The 18,788-nt window shown below is 40.8% G+C and overlaps 1 protein-coding gene across 1 annotated transcript in view; it reads right to left on the bottom strand.

Annotated features, from left to right (window-relative positions):
- The window catches only part of kcnq1.1 (potassium voltage-gated channel, KQT-like subfamily, member 1.1), a 44,070-nt gene that overhangs the window by 13,165 nt on the left and 12,117 nt on the right, over positions 1–18,788 (bottom strand). The window contains exons 3-10 of the mRNA XM_006793786.3: positions 12,741–12,867; positions 12,144–12,222; positions 11,584–11,680; positions 6,987–7,127; positions 2,124–2,234; positions 1,571–1,666; positions 1,264–1,380; positions 25–163 (exon numbers count right to left, since the gene is read on the bottom strand). Coding sequence (XP_006793849.1) covers positions 25–163; positions 1,264–1,380; positions 1,571–1,666; positions 2,124–2,234; positions 6,987–7,127; positions 11,584–11,680; positions 12,144–12,222; positions 12,741–12,867 — 907 coding nt within the window. The remainder of the gene's footprint in view (positions 1–24; positions 164–1,263; positions 1,381–1,570; positions 1,667–2,123; positions 2,235–6,986; positions 7,128–11,583; positions 11,681–12,143; positions 12,223–12,740; positions 12,868–18,788) is intronic.

The raw sequence follows: 18,788 nt of genomic DNA, 5'->3' as shown, positions 1-18,788 counted from the left end.
CACTCTTTCAATAGGTTTTAGTACCTGTGCCAACAGTGCTGTAAACATCTGAACTCATCTCCCTTCCGCTGTCAAACACAGAGTCGAAGGTGATGCTCGGAACTGTGGGGGAAGTTGGACCATTATCCTTGTCACTGCTCTTCAACTTCTTCCTCATCTTCACCTGTTCAAGAAAATGCGAACAGCTCAATGAAGTGTTTGGCTGCAACTTGAGTGACACAAAAGGGTAACCGTGTGGGAAAAACATTTGGAGTTACATTGTGATTTTGCAGCCAAAGTCTCAACTGTCAAACGGAATTAGATTTAGTAGCCAGTAAACCTTCGTAAACATAAAGGCATATCAGTCTCCAAATTACATGATGTAATGATCTTGATAATCTGCCTACCTTTCTCTACCGCCACTCTCTGTTTTAAAAAGTGTAGAGCTGTCATGCATTTAAATAATTTATCATTTCTGTTGATGATAATTACATGGAAATACAGTAGGAGGATCAGAGTCTAAAAAGAGGGCCAAAATAAACACTGTTACTGACTGCACATAAGCAACATTTAAAAACAGATGCATTAGTAGATGTATGGTTGGCTGCAAAGATGCTGAATAATCAATATCATTATTAAATTGCCTCTGGCTGTCTTACTTGCTTACTTTTTTTCCCCCTTGTCAGGCGTTTCTTGTTTGTTTTTATGTGTATCTTTTTAAAATCTGATGTCCAGTCTTGTGATTCTGTTATACCACAGTAATAGATGATTTTCTTAAATCTAACTAGTTGATTAAGCCTGTCTGATAGTAGAGAGTGAGTGAGGGGGTTGAAACCCAATCTGACATTAATTTATGAAATTATTTACAATAATTCTGTTTGTTTGTTTCTATTATTTTTTTTCTATTATTACTATTATTTGTTAGACATTACTAGTTGGAAAAGACTGACCTCTCTCATAAGAACTATGGTGTTTCCAGTATTTTTGCATCAATATCAGATATCAGATTTGCATCATTGAGTACAGTCTAAACATCAGAAACAAGTTGCAGTATAAAGCAACACAATGCAGCACAGCAGACTACAGCCTTCACAGTGAGCACATAATAACTGAAAAACAAAAACAGCCTGCATAAACCTTCATGAAAACCTTTGTGAATTTAGGATTTACAGTATTGCAGGGGTGTTGCTTCAGACTACATTAGTTGCACTTTGCCTGTGTCTAATAAACGAGAAACCGGGTGTATGAAGCAGTTACAGAGAAATCTATAAAATGATTACTAACCGATTTCTTGGGCTTGGGGGTGGATAGAGAAGAGGCAGGGATGTTTGATCTTTTTCTCAAAAACATCTTGAATGTGGCAGAATCAAAGTTCTCCACCGCAAAACATCTCCACGATGTCTGGAGGGGCATAAAAATAGCAATACGTCGGTTGGACAGGACAAATTTCATGCCAACATGTCTGCCATATAAGAAAAGAAAGAAAAGGTTACATGAAAGGATGGTCTCCATAATAAGACTGTAGCTCTGAGACAGCATAATCCCCCGGCTGCACTGAGCTACTGTTGGGAGTATTTTCTTGGTCAAATACCTGAATGAGACAGGCAGCTGCAGGGATCTGTCGGTTGAAGTGTTTTTGTCTTTGCTTCTGCTGCACCTTCAGGGCGAAGCCTGAGCCCAAGATTCCCTGTGAAGAACAGCACAGAGTTTTTTCTCATTATTCAGTTTTAACCACACTCTTTCAGACAGCTGCACGATCCGAAAGATAGAGAAAGAAGGAAGAAACAAAGAGAGATACTTCATGATTCTATTCGGTTGAAAATAATTTATTTTTTCCCATTAACCTTCATAAACACGGAATTAGCGGATTTAAATGGGGAGATTAAGCGTTTTTATTTCTTGAACTAAAGGTAAATAATTGGGGCTCTAAGTATTTGAGACATTTCATAAACCTTATTATGAATATTGAACCAAGGGTAATATGAAAAGTGATGAGGAAAACTGTACTTGTCTAATCCAATTTTTTACCTAGTTTTACTGGGTTCACTGATTTACTATGTTTCTCAGCAAAGTCACTGCTGTTCTGTAATCCTCACAGCACAACTCAACGATAAGGTTAGGTGGAAATTTCTCACTGCACTTACTGCAGGCAGGGCAAAGAATGAAATGGCAAAGACTGAGAAACAGGAAGCAATAGTCTTTCCAATCCAGGTTTGTGGCACTTTGTCTCCATAGCCAATAGTTGTCACTGTGACCTAAAGGAAAAAAAAGCACAGACAAGACAATGACGACAGTAGCGTTTTATAATTAGTGTTCATCAAAATATACAGCTAGGGTATGTGTTTTTAATAAACCAAAGTATAGGACAGCTTAAATAATTACCTGAGGCACTAGATGAAAAGTTAAATGGGAACTACACACCTTCGGAGCGGGAGTCACAAGTTCGATTCCCATCCGGCATCCAGTAAGGGTCCTGGCTAGACCCCCCCATGCTAAAAACCAAGCCCTGGAATGGCGCGGCTATGTCTGCAGCCTGTCCGCAGCTCGGACACAAGAATTTCACTGCATGTTGTACTCTGTATAATTGTGTATGTGACAAATAAAGGTTGTTTGCTTGTTTTGGTTTGATTGTATCACAAACTGCTTTGTTCTATGTTCTTTATTTCTATTGGACACACAGCTGGATTTTGGGGTTCATATATTTTGCATAAGGACACCACTGGTCCCCTGAGACACGGCCGCCATTACTACATATCATCATCACTGGTTGAAAAATCTGGGGATCATCAAAGTCAGTAGTACATCCGTGGTCCCTGCAGATAGGCTAGAGCAGTTGCTGATACCACACTCTTGAGTATCTGCTGACTCAAATACCAATTTGATACCATCTTTTCCTCGCTCTTCAGTAACTAGGCTGCTAATAATACATTTTTTGGAAACACAGCTGAACTCCAGATGTCTCTTGTGAAACTGCAATGCTCATATTCCAGTCATTTCAGTGAATAGTATTATAACTTGTATGCACTTCCTGGAGACTTATTATCACTGCATCCCTAATTCTAACCACTACCCTATCAGTAAAGGGGACCTATTATGCTTTTCCTTATTTTCTATCACACATATACAGGCTGGAGTGCTAATATTTAACACTGCTAAAGTTTTAAAGAACAATGTGTAAAGTAACCCTAAAACGCTTAGGCTACAAACTGCTCTAAACACTCTAAACATTACCAATTAGAGTGGATATCTCAGGCACACAGGCACCAGGGCAACACTTTCCAATCGACCGAGTTACTCATTGCACATCTATTTTCATGCATGTGCTCAGAGCTTACTTTAGCATTAGCATTAGCATTAACTTGATAGTTTGGGCTAATGAACTGCACTTGGTACTGACAGGGGTTATTAGATTTGTACAGAAAATCATTAACTTTCTAAAGTATCCAACACTGACTTGATCCAAAAACAGTAGTAGTCGTTTTAGAGTACAGACATTTTGCTCGCGTGGTTGCAAAAAAACAGTGAAAGTACTGCTAGCAAACAGTTTAAAAACTGTATCATCACATCCACAGCTGAACCCACAATTATCTATTGACTTTACTTGACCAAATACTTTCTCTGCTTTGAGTCTTTAGTGCATTAGACCCTTGATTTCCCAATCCTCCAACTACAACTCTGATCTTTTCACCTCTTGGACTCTTAATAACATCTTCATGTGCTGAAATACCCCAAACTGACTCTCAGCGTGTGTGACAGCAGACCCAAATCAGATTAAAAAAAAAAAAAAATCAGGGGATCTAATGTGTACAACAACAACTTTCATTTCATACTGAGACAAGTTATTGACTTTGCTGTGTATGTGTTTGTGTGAGAATGTGTGTGTGTGTGCATTTTTTAATATCAGAGTCCCTGAAGTTTCCATGAGGCCGAGTGGGTGGTGACTTATTGTCTGAAAATAAATTTTCATCCCGTGTTTTCTGCACTATTTGTTTTGCTGTTTGTATTAGCAGCCCACTGGATTTGCCCAAGGGGCTTCACACAACTCCTACTGTAACATCAGTAGTACAGATAAAACAGTCTATATCTGACCTTTCACTTGGTAAAAAGCAGCTTACAACAAGTCAGGGTTTTCCGCAAAATCTTATTTGTGCCGGGATAGAAATGTCAAATCTCAGAATTCAGAAGACAATCATAATTGAATCGTTTTGGATCATTTCACTTTGACAGTTATTTCTAAGGATAATTTCACTAACATTTTACATGGGTTTCTGTTCTAGTTAAAGGGCGCTGGGCAGTTGCCCAGGACACCAGGACACCTCAGGTAAGGACAAAATATTTTGTAATTAATTTTAAACATCCAAAGCACACCTTACTTTGAACAAATACTGGTCACTGTGCTCTCAACACCAGCTAGACAGACTGTGGAAGGGCACTCTACTGGGGCCTGACTCGTGCTGATATAACCTGCCGGCTGCTGCTTTTGCAACCGTGCAGATTATTTGCTCACACGGCTTTGTGTATCAGACATGAGTAAACACGTTCTTTACGTTCTATGCAAACATTACAATTTCATCCTCATTGGGAAAAATCATAATCCGGACAGATAATACTACGTGCCCAGATATGTCCTACAGCAGGCCTTTTATGTATCTTTCAGTGACATTGTGGAGTCGAACAAACGTTCTAAAGTGCTGCTGTATTTTAGCTAATTCAGTTTTATGAGTGTCTATCTAAGTCTTTGGCAGATCTTCTTGTATTTGGGAAATATTATGACATTATATATAATATATATGACATTATAAGGAATACTTTATGTCCTTAATCCCATTCAGTTGTAAAACAGCTAAACTGCATCACTAAATTTGACATAGGGTTGAATATTGAACCTTACAGCATATAATGGGGCAAAGTGAATCATAAAGCAAAGCAGTGACATTCTCATATTAATGACTTCTGTTATAGTTTCTCAGTATAGAACTCATAGAGATAATGTTAGAATCATACAGGGATGTGAACACTCTGGTTATGTTTTATACCACAATCCCAAACATGATTAAAACTGGGATAACTCATGACACAGATCAGCATCCGTGAAAAGATACTTATTCACAGGTGATACTGGTAGGTGTCGTCGTCCCCCCCCCCCCACACACACGCACACGCACACACACACACACACACACACACACACACACACACACACACACACACACAGAGCTGGCTTGAATCAGGTCAGAAGCACACTGAGTGTTTGCTTAGGGCTCCATAGACAGCAGAGGGCCCCCAAGAGCACTTGAAATTTTCCATAACATAGCTTCTCCAGTTTTTCTCCAAAACGAAAGAAAGAAAGAAAGAAAAATGTCAGCAAATAACCTTAACATTAAGTTGATGTGCTTGCTTGTAGTGCAAATCCCTCTAGCCTGTCTGTCTTACTAACATAGCTGGACAGAGCATCTCTTGGTATGACTGTGTGTTGCTTGTTAACCATTTCCATGGCTGGGTTCTTTGTCTTTGTGCCCGACTAAAGTGAGAGTGAAATTATATATGCTGATAAACACAAACAATCAACACGGCTTAGAAACTGCAATTCACACTTCACATGTGTCCATATGTGACCATATGGCTTCGTATGCACATTCATGAAATGAAACATATGCTTTACAGCAGCAGCCTCTGCAAGGGCCAGTCCAGAATATACAATGTAGGAGTATGATTGCACTCCACAAAAGCACCCTGAAGTCGACAGTGATCATGTAAAAAAGGAAACTCTTTGCAAAGCCAATGACTGACAATTACAATTGATTCAGTATTAGAATATAAATGCTCCTTAGCTGTGCATATGAAATGATAACAAAAACAACAAAGCAAAAAGTCATTCATGCAGCATTTCATTCTCATGTGTCATCTTGAGATTGTAAAGAATATACTGTGTGAAAGAAATCGTGTTTGTTTATCTCATACTTTTCTGTATAAGTATACTCAATTGTAGATGAACAGATTGAGCAAATTGTTTGCACTGTGCTGACAGGTGGGACTGTGTGGCAATCTCACACAGTGTGCATGGCTTATGGGTAAATTAGGAGGGCCCCCTAAGCAGAATTTTCCTCAGAGCCCCAGGCAAGCTCTGCTCAAGTTTCTGTCATTTTAGAGAACATTTCAATAACATACTTTCATTTTCTGGAGACTTTCTTCAACCATCACAACTGCTTGCCAAATCCCAAGACTCAACAAAGAGAATATTATAATTTTCCTTTTTTTGTGTGTCATACACTATATTGCCAAAAGTATTCACTCACCCATCTAAATGATTGAATCCAGGTGTTCCAATCACTTGCACGGCCACAGGTGTATAAAATCAAGCAGCAGGAAATAGAGACTTCTTTTACAAACATTTGTGAGCGAGTGGGTTGCACTCAGGAGCTCAGTGATTTTCAGGATGGTACCGTGATGGTCATAGTCATGAAAATTCCTTGCTACCACAGTCAACAACAACAGCAACTGAGACACAAAGTGGTAGGCCACGTAAAATCACAGAGCGAGGTCAGTGAACGCGCATAGTGCATAGAGGTCACCAACTTTCTGCAGGCAGTTACTACAGACCTTCTAAACTTCAAGCGTAGAGGGATTTCCATGGCTGAGCAGCTGCATCCATGCCTTAGTCTGAGCCTTAGCTTCTAAGTGTCGGATGCAGCGATGTAAAGCACACCACCACTGGAATCTAGAGCAGTGCAGATGTGTTCTCTGGAGTGATGAGTCTGTGCGCTTGGCTCAAGTAGGTTTTGTTTTTTGAGAGCCCCTTAGCTCCAACTCTTAACAAATTTGTGGGAACGGGATGGCCCCTTTCTGTTTCAACATGACTGCTCGCCAGTCTCTCTCTCTCTCCATATATATGCTTTCACAGTTAATTTTTTCGATTGACATTATCATTTCCCTTTTTGTCGCAGGAGTCCCAAAAATGTGTGTACAATGATTTATGGCCATACACTATAAGTAATACAAATGCTTACCACTCCCCACCACAGGGCATCAGCATAGTTCCCAAAACCAGTGGAGCCACTGCTGTCAACAGCATCTTTCTCTGCCAGGTAGACAAAGTACGACGAGAAGATCAGGCTCAAAAAGCCAATGTATAAGGTTGTGATGAGCTCCTGAAATACACATGCACAAAGACATTACATATTTCAAACTCAAACATGTGACCATGTTAGAGAAAATATTAAGTAATATGAGGTGTGAATTTATGTATACTTTCTGGCAAAATGCATCAGTTAGCTTACCAGTCAGCTGCCTGTAGCTGGATGTGGCTGTGTTTGCTAATAACATGACATATGGATGTGAATATTCATGTAAGAGTGCTGGGTAAATATGATGATTACATTTTTCCATTGGAGCATTTTGCTGCCTGTGCGGGCTTGTGTCATTCAATAACCAAAAGTGAATTTAAAGCTGTTCTTAATCATGCAACCTGTCATTTTGCCGCTAATTTTCGGCACCAGTTCTTTCAATCGAACATCAATTGGATGGGATCTTATTTGAAAACTGCCATCTGAAATTTGATTATGACGCTCTATCTCAACCAAAACTGTGCGACTCTATTCAGAATATTTTTTCAAGTGTTTTTTTTTTTTGATCAAGTGAAAAGCCATCAAAATGCTCATGGCTCATGGTTTAGTGAGCAAACACTAAAATGTCGTGAGTTTTAAAGGGGCCATAAGTGCTAATGAGTTTAAACTAAAAGTAAGTTCAGTAATAATCAGTAATCACCGCAGGGGTGTTGATTGAATTCAGATGTGCGGTAAATCATCATAAATTACTTTGAAACCCAGACGTCTGATGTCTTCCAGTGTATTTATCATATATATAAAGCATCGTGTTGCAGATTCAATAAGCAGCTGTCTACAATTTGCTCAGGAGGTCTACTTGGGTTTGGGGCTCTCATCCTGTCTGAGTGTAATTAGACTACTGCTTTGTGAAAAAGCTCTCTAAGTGCACTCACCTACTACGTGATTTTAAACTGGGTTTAACTACTCAAAGTGCCAGAGCGCTGCCTGCATCAAATTGGGATGAATTCCTGATAAGTGAAAATTTTATTCGTGTCTCGGCCCAAAACTGTCACTCTGAGATTGCGACACAGAGCAGCAGCAGCAGATGTAAGCATCCTAGCCTTTCATTGCTCTAAACAAACGGTGCTTGCGATCTCCCAGTAGTCCACATTTGCACCTGCATTTCCTCATTTCATCACACATTGTTCTTGGGAATGTTTCTGGGCATCAGACCTTTGCCAGTAAACACCTGACAGAGCCTCTATAACACCTTCAAGTCATCCGTACTGCTAGCAACTTGATTCTTGGAAATAACAGCTTTTAACGCATTCAGGTACATTTTCCTTGAGCTGCTACCTGAGGTTTAGTAGATGTGTTGCTGCCGCCGTGACCTGGCAAACACATTCACGAGGTGTGTCTCCCATCTGCCAGTATCAGCCAGGAGCAACTGTGCAAATTGTGTTCAGAGCCACAGGCACTAGAATGCCACTGTGTGTGTATGTAAATGCCGTTATAACACAAGGATTGGATACTGATTGGAGTGAATGAAACTCCATTGACTTTAAAAACTCCAGCTGTTAACACAGGGGGGGCTGCACTTTCATGCGTTTATCCGAGAGTCTAGCGGAGCAAAATATTCCTGCTCTGTATAACACCAAGAAACTCACAAAGGAACATATATTATATACAATACACCAGAGACCAGCTGGTTGATGGCAACTTGACCCCTACTGCACTGGCTGTTGTGAGAGTACACAATGTATTTCCCTTACGGCTGTTGGAGTTGTGTAGAGCCTTAGCAGAAGATATGAGAACTATACCCACAGTGGCTGCAGTGCAAGGTGAAACAAAAATAAAGCATGGATGTGATGAATGTGGTTCTCATGGAACAGCTCCCTATATGTTACACATGATGACTTCTGATGCCTGCAATCAGGACTGAATTTAGCCAGGCCTCTCCTAGAGTCAGTCTCACACTCGTCCTCTCCTTTCAGAGTCCATTTAGGAACAGCCCAGCCAGTGTGTGAGTGGAATTGGGCAGTGAAACCCTTAAATGGTCTACATCAGTGAAGGCTTGTCACTCTCAGCTAGCAGGGTTTGGAAAATTGAGACAACCTGAAATAAGTCCCACAGGGTTTTGCGTGCTGTAGGTGTATTCTAAGCAAATTTGGGGGGTGGGGGAGTTACAAGATGATTAAAAGGATTAAGAAAGACAAAGAAAGGCACAATTTATAGTTAGGTCCACAGTGACATGATTTTTTGTAGTTTTCCCTCTGAACACCATCACACTGGACTTTAAATCAAGCAATCAAGATGGGATTCAAGTGCAGTCTTTCAGCTTTAGTTCAAGGGTCATAACAAAACATTTGCATTAACTGTTTAGAAATAACTGTCATTTTTATACACAGTTTTCTATTTTCAGGGCTCAAAACGAATTGGTCAAATGAACATGGGTAATTTTAAATCTCGTGATTGTTTTCAGTACACGGATGAAAATCCTTTGAATGACGGCCTGAAGTCTAAAACCCATGAACATCACTAAATGCTGTTTCCTCCCTTGAGATGTCCTGTCGGGGCTTTACTGCAGCAGTCTTCAGTTCCTATTTGTTTGTGGATCTCTCTGCTTTCAGTTTTGCCTTCAGAAAGTGAAAAGCATGCAGTGTTCGGTCGAGATCAGGTGACTGACCTGTCAGTTGAATTTCTTCGTCTTGAGAAAATTTTTGGGTAGTTTTCTATCTGTAGTCTCACATGCCATACAATCAATTTGCAGGATTTAGCTGAGTAGAGAACATTTGCAAGCTCTTCTTTCACCAGTCACATCATTGATAAACACTAGTGACTTGGTTCCCCTGACAGCCACACATGCCTGTGCAATATTACCTTCACCCATGTTTGACAGATGATGTGATATCTTTCAGATTTGTAATAAGCTTCTGAGCTGTTCACTTATTTCTCAATTTGTTTCTCTTGCCATCATTCTGATACCAGTTAATCTTAGTTTCATCCATTCAAGGATTTATTTTTCCCCCAGATCTTGTCAATTTCCTTTAGATGTTTTATGACAAAGTCTAATCTGACTTTCCTTTTTTGGATTGCAACCAGTGATTTGCACTTTGTTAGAAACTTTTGATATAAAAATTTGCAGTCATGAAGGCATTTTGGCCAGATGTTGTGAAGGTGGAAAGAATACTGTGATCGTCTACTTTAGTCGTCTTCCGTTGTCGTCCTGGCACTTTGTTATTGCTGAGCTGGCCAATGCATTCATTCTTTTTAAGAATGCACCACTTTGGATCCTTGGATCTCTGAATGTTCCAGTGGACAGCTGATTTCATCACTTGAAATCAAGTCCAGATCTTTCATCTGCACAATTTGCCATAGCATAATCACGAAAATATCCAGACTTGACCATGAAACTGCTTGTCTGTTAGGAACTGTTTAGACATATATATAATTCTGTATACTTGACTTTAATTGCTAAAAGGTTAATGCAATACTTTTGTTAAACCCTTGAAATAAACCAAAAACAATAACATCTTGATTGCATACATTTGAAATCAAAAAATTAAAAAAAAAAAGATGGACTGCATAAACTATGTTCATTATCTCTGTCAACCTTTTCTTGTTTTCTAGGAAATGTTATATACTTCCTCAAAATTAGTCAGATGCAGCACAACACTCTTGGGTTGAAGTTTTCACTGCAGATTGTATATTTGTGTGTATATTTGTTTTTATTAAATAGTAATTTAGCTGAACTAACCATGAGAAGGTGAATATGACCTTTTAAAACAATCGGTTAATTAGGAGCACAGCATGCAACACAAAGGAGGTTTCTAAGGAAACAGAACTTAGCAGATTCACAAGAACTCATCCCCTAGGCATATCAGCTGTGATAGATACTGCACTCTCCTTCAATAACACATACATTCCAAACTTAACCAGTTTTTTTTTTTTTAGTTTTTTTTTACCTTCAAGCTAAAGTGCTTTCTACAGCCAGTCAGAAATCAGATTTGAAAATGCCCCAATATGTCCCTGTGCTGACATTCATAGCAGAGGTCAGTGGCTGATGATAACCAGCTTCAGCTGCAAGCAAAATCAGCCACAGCCAATACAAGAAAGCTTGGTAGGTGTTACTATATGAGTAACATCCTTGATCCCCTGCTCATCACTCTCTCTTTTTATACTTACATTAAGGACAACTACTGTGACCACTGGGGCTAATCATGTCCACCTCTGTGTCTCAGCTGAATGATACCCTAGAGAAAGACATGGCCCTCTCCAGCAGATGAGCCTATAACCCAAAAACCCAAGCTATTACGCAGTGGCGCTTTTGTTGTGGTTCTCGGCTGAATACTCATTTAACTGTATGAGGTATTCCCATGTGAGGACCTTCTCTTTATACCGCATAGAAAGGAAAAATAAAACATGAAGAGGACAGACTATCCTTGGCATAATCCCCTGACAGAAAGCTGGCAGATAACTAATAATGCTCCGAAGCTCTGGTGGTGGTAATAGTTCTGGACGTAAAATCTAATTTGAAGCCTTTAAAGGAGTGATTGTGTACCTGCCGATGGATGAAGACAACTGAGCCCAGGAGACGCCATGTTCCTCCCTGTCGGTCAACGTGGAGCATACGCAGGATTTGCAGAAAGCGAATCCCCCTGGTCAATTAAAAAACAGGAAAAGGAAAAGAGAAAGTGTTTATATGCAGATATTATTCTGCACAGCAATTGAATGTTAATATTCATGCACACACAATAAGGCTAGAAATATTTGGATACCTAAAGCATGTGTGCATCTTTATCACATATATCATAAATGGTCTCCATTCCTATGTAAAGAATTTCGACGTTTACAAATGTTAGAGCAAACTCGTATAATTTTCTCCCTTGCAGAGCAGTGAGCAATAGGCCTGGCTTGCAATTCAGTGTTTAATCCCAGAGGTGTAGTACGTTCATACAGTCATGGCTACAAACTTTCACCCCAAACTGATGAAACCATTCATTATGGATCTGGCTTTGTGCAGGGGCACATAGTTATGTTATCGAGGCCAGAGGTACAGAAAGCATCTTCATACTTATGGCCACAAAGTTTCTGATGTACATACTAGACACAGTCTCTTACCTTACAGCAGAGGTTGCAAAGACCTGGCCTTTGGAGCCCACTGACAGCACGATTATCGAAGCAACAACTACAATCAGATCTGCATTAATAGAGAACGAGGGGTCTTAAGCCTACATATGCCATAACCAATAACGTATATAATATGAATATTTTTACACTCATGATTATGGTGGTTAATACAATTAAGTGTTGTTCTCCATATGGGGGTGGGGTGGGACGGTGGGGGTCAAAGAAGAAAGTACAGAAAGTGTTATTTTAGGAAATTATCATCAGTTTTCATTTCAGAGTGATTCTATTAATCAATTTAGCTTAGAAGGGTTACAAACATTATTAATACTAATTTTCATTGCAACATAGTAAAAAAAACACCTGAAGGCATCAAATTTAAGAATAACAAGCTGAAGGTGCAAGAAATATTGCAGTGACAGTTTTAATTTCATGCTGAATTTGTCTTAAATATCTCATTTTGGGATAAAGCTCAGGGTATATTACAGATATTGTTTAAATTTTGTGCGTGGGTGGGGAGTGATATGTCTGTCAGCATGCATGTGTAAAGATATGTGTGTGTGTGTGTGTGCACGGGGGTTGTGTTGCTACCTATAACAGATATTGGCTTCCTGGCAAAGCGTAGTCGGCCCCAGATGCCAACATATTTACTGCGGCAGCCTGCTGACCAAAGGCGGACAAAATATTCCACGCCGAAGAACACCACAAGGACAATCTCCTGTCAGACAAATGAGGGAGAGGGAGGGAGGGAGAAAAAAACAAACAAACATCAGATGCTGCTGCAGGATGTTCGGTCCAAAAACGGCTGAACAGCTGCTTTGACTAAAACAATGTTTGTGTTACAAATAATATGGATAAAATATTATTAATTACCAAGATAAACCTGATAACACTTCCAATTTGTCAAATATTCATTTTCATTCTGTGCATACTCCATTTGCTACTTCCTATTTGTATCACACCATTGATTTGAGTCAGCTGTTAAAATAATTTAATGTACCCAATAAAATAAGGTACGTGTGCTTTCTGACAGGTGGTTCAATAATCTTTATCTCTATTTAGTTGATTTTGAAACTGGATTTTGATTATTTTACGCATCCAAGTTATTAAATCTTGAAGAATATATATGTGAGCAATGTTACATAAAGTCTTTCTATCTCCGGAGAGAGTCGTATAAGATCTGATATATTTCAGAGTGACTTGAGTATTTGAGTCAGCATCAGCTGGGATTTGACAAAAATCTGGAGGTGTACAGTGAGAAAAAAAGTAGGTTATAAGACCTCTGTAGCCCACCCATTACTGCTGATTGTGGCAGCTTGAAGCTACATTAGCTGCTCACATGCAAATGTTACCCAAGGATTAAGGTGGCTTTAGGAAGGAAGAGGAAGGCAAACTATCGATTTTTATATTTTTCTTTTGATAAAACAAAAACTTAAACATTCTAGAAAAGATACTTGATTTTATCCGAAGTTCCACTCATTTTTCTGTACAGTGAAGCTACAGCCAGCAGCTTGTTAGCCTAGCTTAGTTGTCTACAATGACAGTGTAGAGCAGCGGTCCCCAACCTTTTTTGCGCCACAGACCGGTTTATGCCCGACAATATTTTCACGGACCGGCCTTTAAGGTGTCGCGGATAAATACAACAAAATAAAACTAGTACCGGTACCGAAAAAAATAAGATTTATTCATAACACACGTGAAAAGACCCAGGAAAACCGAGTTAATGATAAAAACGATAACAAAATAACGCTGAAAACCGATAAAAATCCTGAAAACTATACATTTCACATCTGAGCCTCAGCTCTCGCGGCCCGGTACCAAACGACTCACGGACCGGTACCGGTCCAAGGCCCGGGGACCACTAGTGTAGAGGAGAGAAAACTCATAGCAGCTGGTAGCCCAGTGACAGTTTCTTAGGTTATACTGACTAATTAGCCGATGTGAAAGTTTCGTGAATATAATTTGCAGCTTGCCCCAAATAATTAAATCCAAGCATTGACACAGTTTCAGAGCCAGAAAAATAGCCAATGTGAAAGTGCCTTAAAGCCATACTGTATCTGAACACTAACTGAAAACAGCTTTCTGACTGCACCACTGTATTCACTTGAGCTGATGTTCTCAGTCACTGATTATGGGTGATACAGAATAACAGGTTCAGTCTGTTTTGTAACTCTCAGTCATACTATGTTTTAAAATGGTGATTAGCTATGGTATCACACTGGCTCACTGGCTAAGGAATTGTCAGTTAGAAGTCTTATCCCACAGTCAGACCTGCGCCTCTTGTCACATTGTGGCAGAAAAATGTTTACTATTGTGTACTCTTAAGCTAAGTTCCCTCTTTGTGATAATAGCAAAGCAGTTATAGTTTAATAACCCATTTAAAATGTATTATGGCTTAAAGTTATGCTTGTTTAGTGTCCTAGTACCTTTATGTGATAGGTAAGTCCAAATTTCTTTAAGATCTTTGAGTATTAGCCTGTCAATGCACCTTGCTAACCAAATTAGCAGCCAGTGCTACTCTTAGCCACATTTTCTTGTCAAATGTGGTTCCACCCAGTTTAAAAAAATCAAGATGCTAAAACGGAAGTTGCAAACTTAAAGGCTTCAAAATGGTGGCGCAAAAGCAGTGGGCCGTATAACAATGGTAACTTTTTACCATCTATTGTAGGAACTAATCTGGCCTAAAGCTAGCAAAGCCTAAAAGCAGCCTATCAACATATTTAAGATATGCTTACCATTAAAAGCTACATTGCTTGTGTAACCCAGCGGTTCTCGGACTATGTGGGCGGCACTGATGGGGCAACAATAAACTCCACGTCTCAGGATAGCAGCTGTCTGACAGTAAATCACTAACCTTTCCTTAGTTTTTTTTCTTTTCTTTTTTTTTTTGGATGAGCAAATTGTGTTTTAAGGGCGAAATCTCAGAACTTTTGGAGCTGTTTTCATTATTTGAGCTAAAAATGTAAACCTTGTAAAATGAAAATTGGATTATTAATATGCTAAAGTGTGTTCCTGGAAGCTAATATGTAAAATGTTAAAGTATTTAATTTTGCAGCAAGGATTTCTACATCAAAAGCTCTGGTGTAAATCGTGGAGCTTGAGTTAAAAGTTTTCTTTACCTCGGGTACTGTAGAGCAATTTTTTTTTAGTGTTTATGTGTCTTGTGTCTGCACATGATGACAGTGTTATAGACAGCTGATAGATGCACAGAATACTGACAGTAGTTTTACTCTATTTCACTGACAGGTGACAACGTGCCATCAGTCACAGAGAAGATAAGACGTGAGCTAAGACGATGTGGTTTTCGGAATTTAGAGAGAAAAATGATTTTGCAAACAATTATTAGTTAAGATTAGGAATTTATCATTTTTTGTTTATAAGACCTTAAGGATGCGTCCTTTGGTCAGAAATCGAACCTAAACACAGCTGTCTGTTTATTATTTAGAAGAAAACAATGCAGCACATTTTGACAAGGAAGCTATTTACGGAAGGGAAAATGGGGAAATGGGGGGGGGGGGGGACAAGCAAAAAAAAAAGGTGGCAAAGATCAATCCTCATTCTCATCCAGCTTCTCGTGCCTAACCCCACTGCTACGCTAGATCTCACTCCTCAGAAATCCCTCACCCCTACACACCCACCCAACTCTGCTTCTTCCATCCTTTTTCTCTTATTATGAGAACCACAAGGGGGGGGGGGGTGACAACAAATCGAAAACACCTCCTGAAATCATTGTCTCCACGCTATTAGATTTTTTTTGACCCAGACAAATCACTGATTCTCATTCCTGCATCGTTCCCTTATGTTAGACTCTCACTATATCCCACCCTTTGGGGGGTGAACACCAAAGGACACCAATCTATTTAGTAATTTACTAGTATTTAGTAATGGTAATCTACACTGAAGGATGAGTTACTGGTCTCATTAGTGAAATTCCAGGTCAGCCAGCTTAGATTGCCTGAATTCCTTTGCACTTTGACACACTCAAAAACAATGCAGCTATACTTTAAATAGGTCACGGTGCTCTGGATCCAAAAAGAAATAAACAAATTCTTTTGAGAATGTGAATCCTTTGGGCAAACCGCCAAGCATCTGGCCAAAAACACTACTACACAGTGCCAGCCAAAGCTCCATCTCCAACTAAAGAACAGAGTGGTTTCTGTTAACCTTGAGCATACAGGAAGAAAGAAACAAGACAAAGGAGAGGCTTCAGTGGTGGGGGAGGAAAGAATGAAAGAGTAGCAGGGTCAGAGCAAATCTCTAAACTAGAAAGCACAAAGTACAAAACAATCCCTCAGGGATGCAGGATGGAAGAGATGAATGTTTGAGATTTTAGCAGCAAATATTAATTATTCATTATCTGTGTAGAAGAGAAGAATAAGAAGATTAAATATCTCCAGAGGGTGAACCTAAGGCAGAAAAACAGGTTGCAATAAAATGCATGTATATTTGATGATACCATAGTATTTATTAACAAAAGACTTTCAGACTTTTTTGGTTTCTTTTCTAAATTACAAGTCTGACTTTTAAACAGAAGAACGCACAGCAGCCCTGTATATGAAGCAGAAAATAAACCTGTAGGATTTGAGATGTGCCGGCTCATGACCCACCATGACTATTTTATCCCATTATCCTCAGGCCAAGGTGAACTTGTCACATGTGGCACGCTCCAGTCCTCCTCAAAATCCTTTTTATCCTTTCTTTAGGTTCTTTTATCCAAGCTTGAGTGACTCACTCATCACCCAGACAGCTCCTCTGTGCTCAGCAGCTGGTGTCTCGGGGTTAAGTTTATCTCATTTACTATTGATTTTAGAGGAGGCGCTTTTACCCTCTTAGGCCAGCGGGACACACTGAAATTGTTTGTAGAAAAGTCACTTATAAAGTATGAGCAAAACTGTCCCTAAAATGTTTTTTGTTGTTGTTTTCTTTGTAATGCAGCGGTCAGGGCCACCAATAAATGAAATAGATATTTTTTTTAAACAGCACACACTGACATTTGGGGTTTCAAAACAACAAACTGGTCAAAATGAAACATCTGTTTACTCTGACTGTCACGGTGTACAAGGTGGACTCACGCACTGGACTCCAGGGATTGATGCACACAAGAGAATTTATTAATGAACAATGTCCAATGAGTGTATATACAAAAGGTGTGGGGCAGTGCTATATACAAAGGTGAGAGGGGCAGGGCTCCGGGGGAAATCCAGGTGAACACTCTTGTCTCTCTCCAAACACGAATCCACTCGGACACCCGTCACTCAGGGAACACCAGGGAAAACAGTCCAGAGGGTCTGCACACAAAGAAATGCTTGTTAGAGTCCAAACACACAACTACATGGAAAAACACTTGCTAGACGCTTGACTTTCACTGACGAGATTCTCACAACGATCCAGCAAAGAACAGCCGTTGCTACCTGGCTTAAATGCCATCCATACTGATGAGGCACATTTGTTTCCTCCTCCCAGGCCGTGAACCCATAACGAGTTCCGCCCTGGGGGGGAATCAGCGAGCAGCTGAACCTCCAGGCCGTGACAGTACCCCCCTCCCCCCCAACGGGAGCCTCCCGGCGACCCCCAGGCTTCTCAGGATGAGCGTCATGGAACGCCCGCATGTTCCTGTCCAGAAGGGCCGCACGTGGGATCCAAGACCGCTCCTCCATTCCATAGCCCTCCCAATCCACCAGGTACTGCAAACCACGCCCCCTGCGCCTGACATCCTTGATGCGTGAGATGGTGAAGGCCAGATGGCCATCGATGACCCGGGCGCGCGGAGGGGGCCTGGAAGGAGGGCACAGGGGGCTGGAAAGACAGGGCTTCACTTGAGAGACATGAAAGACATTGTGGATCCGCATGTTCCGGGGTAGCTTAAGACGGACCGACACCGGGTTCACCAGAGAGTCAATCACAAAGGGACCAATAAAGGTAGGAGACAGTTTCTTAGACTCAGCTCTAAGCGGAATGAATCTGGTCGACAGCCAAACCTTTTGTCCGGGTGCATAAACCGCCAGGCGCTTGTTCCGCTCAGCCGTGTGGAGAAGGGCAGCCCGTGTGGTCCTCCAAGCGCGCCGACACCTCTGGATGTGCTGCTGGACAGAAGGTACGAAATGCTCACCCTCTACAGCCGGAAACAGAGGTGGTTGGAAACCCAGAGACGCCTCATAAGGGGACACTCTGGTGGCCGAGGAGGTGAGGCTATTGTGGGCGTACTCAATCCAAGGGAGCTGCTTGCTCCAGGTGGTCTGATGGGTCGACGCCACGCATCGGAGGGCCGCCTCAAGCTCCTGATTGGCTCACTCCGTTTGACCGTTAGTCTGCGGGTGAAAGCCAGAGGAAAGACTGACCTGAGCCCCCAGGGAGGAACAGAACTCCTTCCACGCGCGAGACGTGAATTGCGGATCCCTGTCCGAGACTATATCCACCGGAATTCCATGGAGACGGAAGATGTGGTTTGTCAGGAGCTGGGCAGTTTCCAGGGCCGTGGGAAGCTTGGGAAGGGCAACAAAGTGAGCTGCTTCAGAAAAACGATCAATGATAGAATGACAAAGTTACCTGACGAAGGTGGCAAGCCCGTGACAAAATCGACAGCGATGTGGGACTAGGGGCGGCTTGGCGTAGGCAGGGGCTGAAGGAGACCAGAGGATG

Source organism: Neolamprologus brichardi, chromosome 1 (assembly GCF_056152115.1).
Source record: "Neolamprologus brichardi isolate AB-2024 chromosome 1, ASM5615211v1, whole genome shotgun sequence".
Lineage (NCBI taxonomy): Eukaryota > Metazoa > Chordata > Actinopteri > Cichliformes > Cichlidae > Neolamprologus > Neolamprologus brichardi.
Note: the sequence above shows the minus strand (reverse complement) of the source record. Positions and strands in the feature narration are given on the sequence as shown.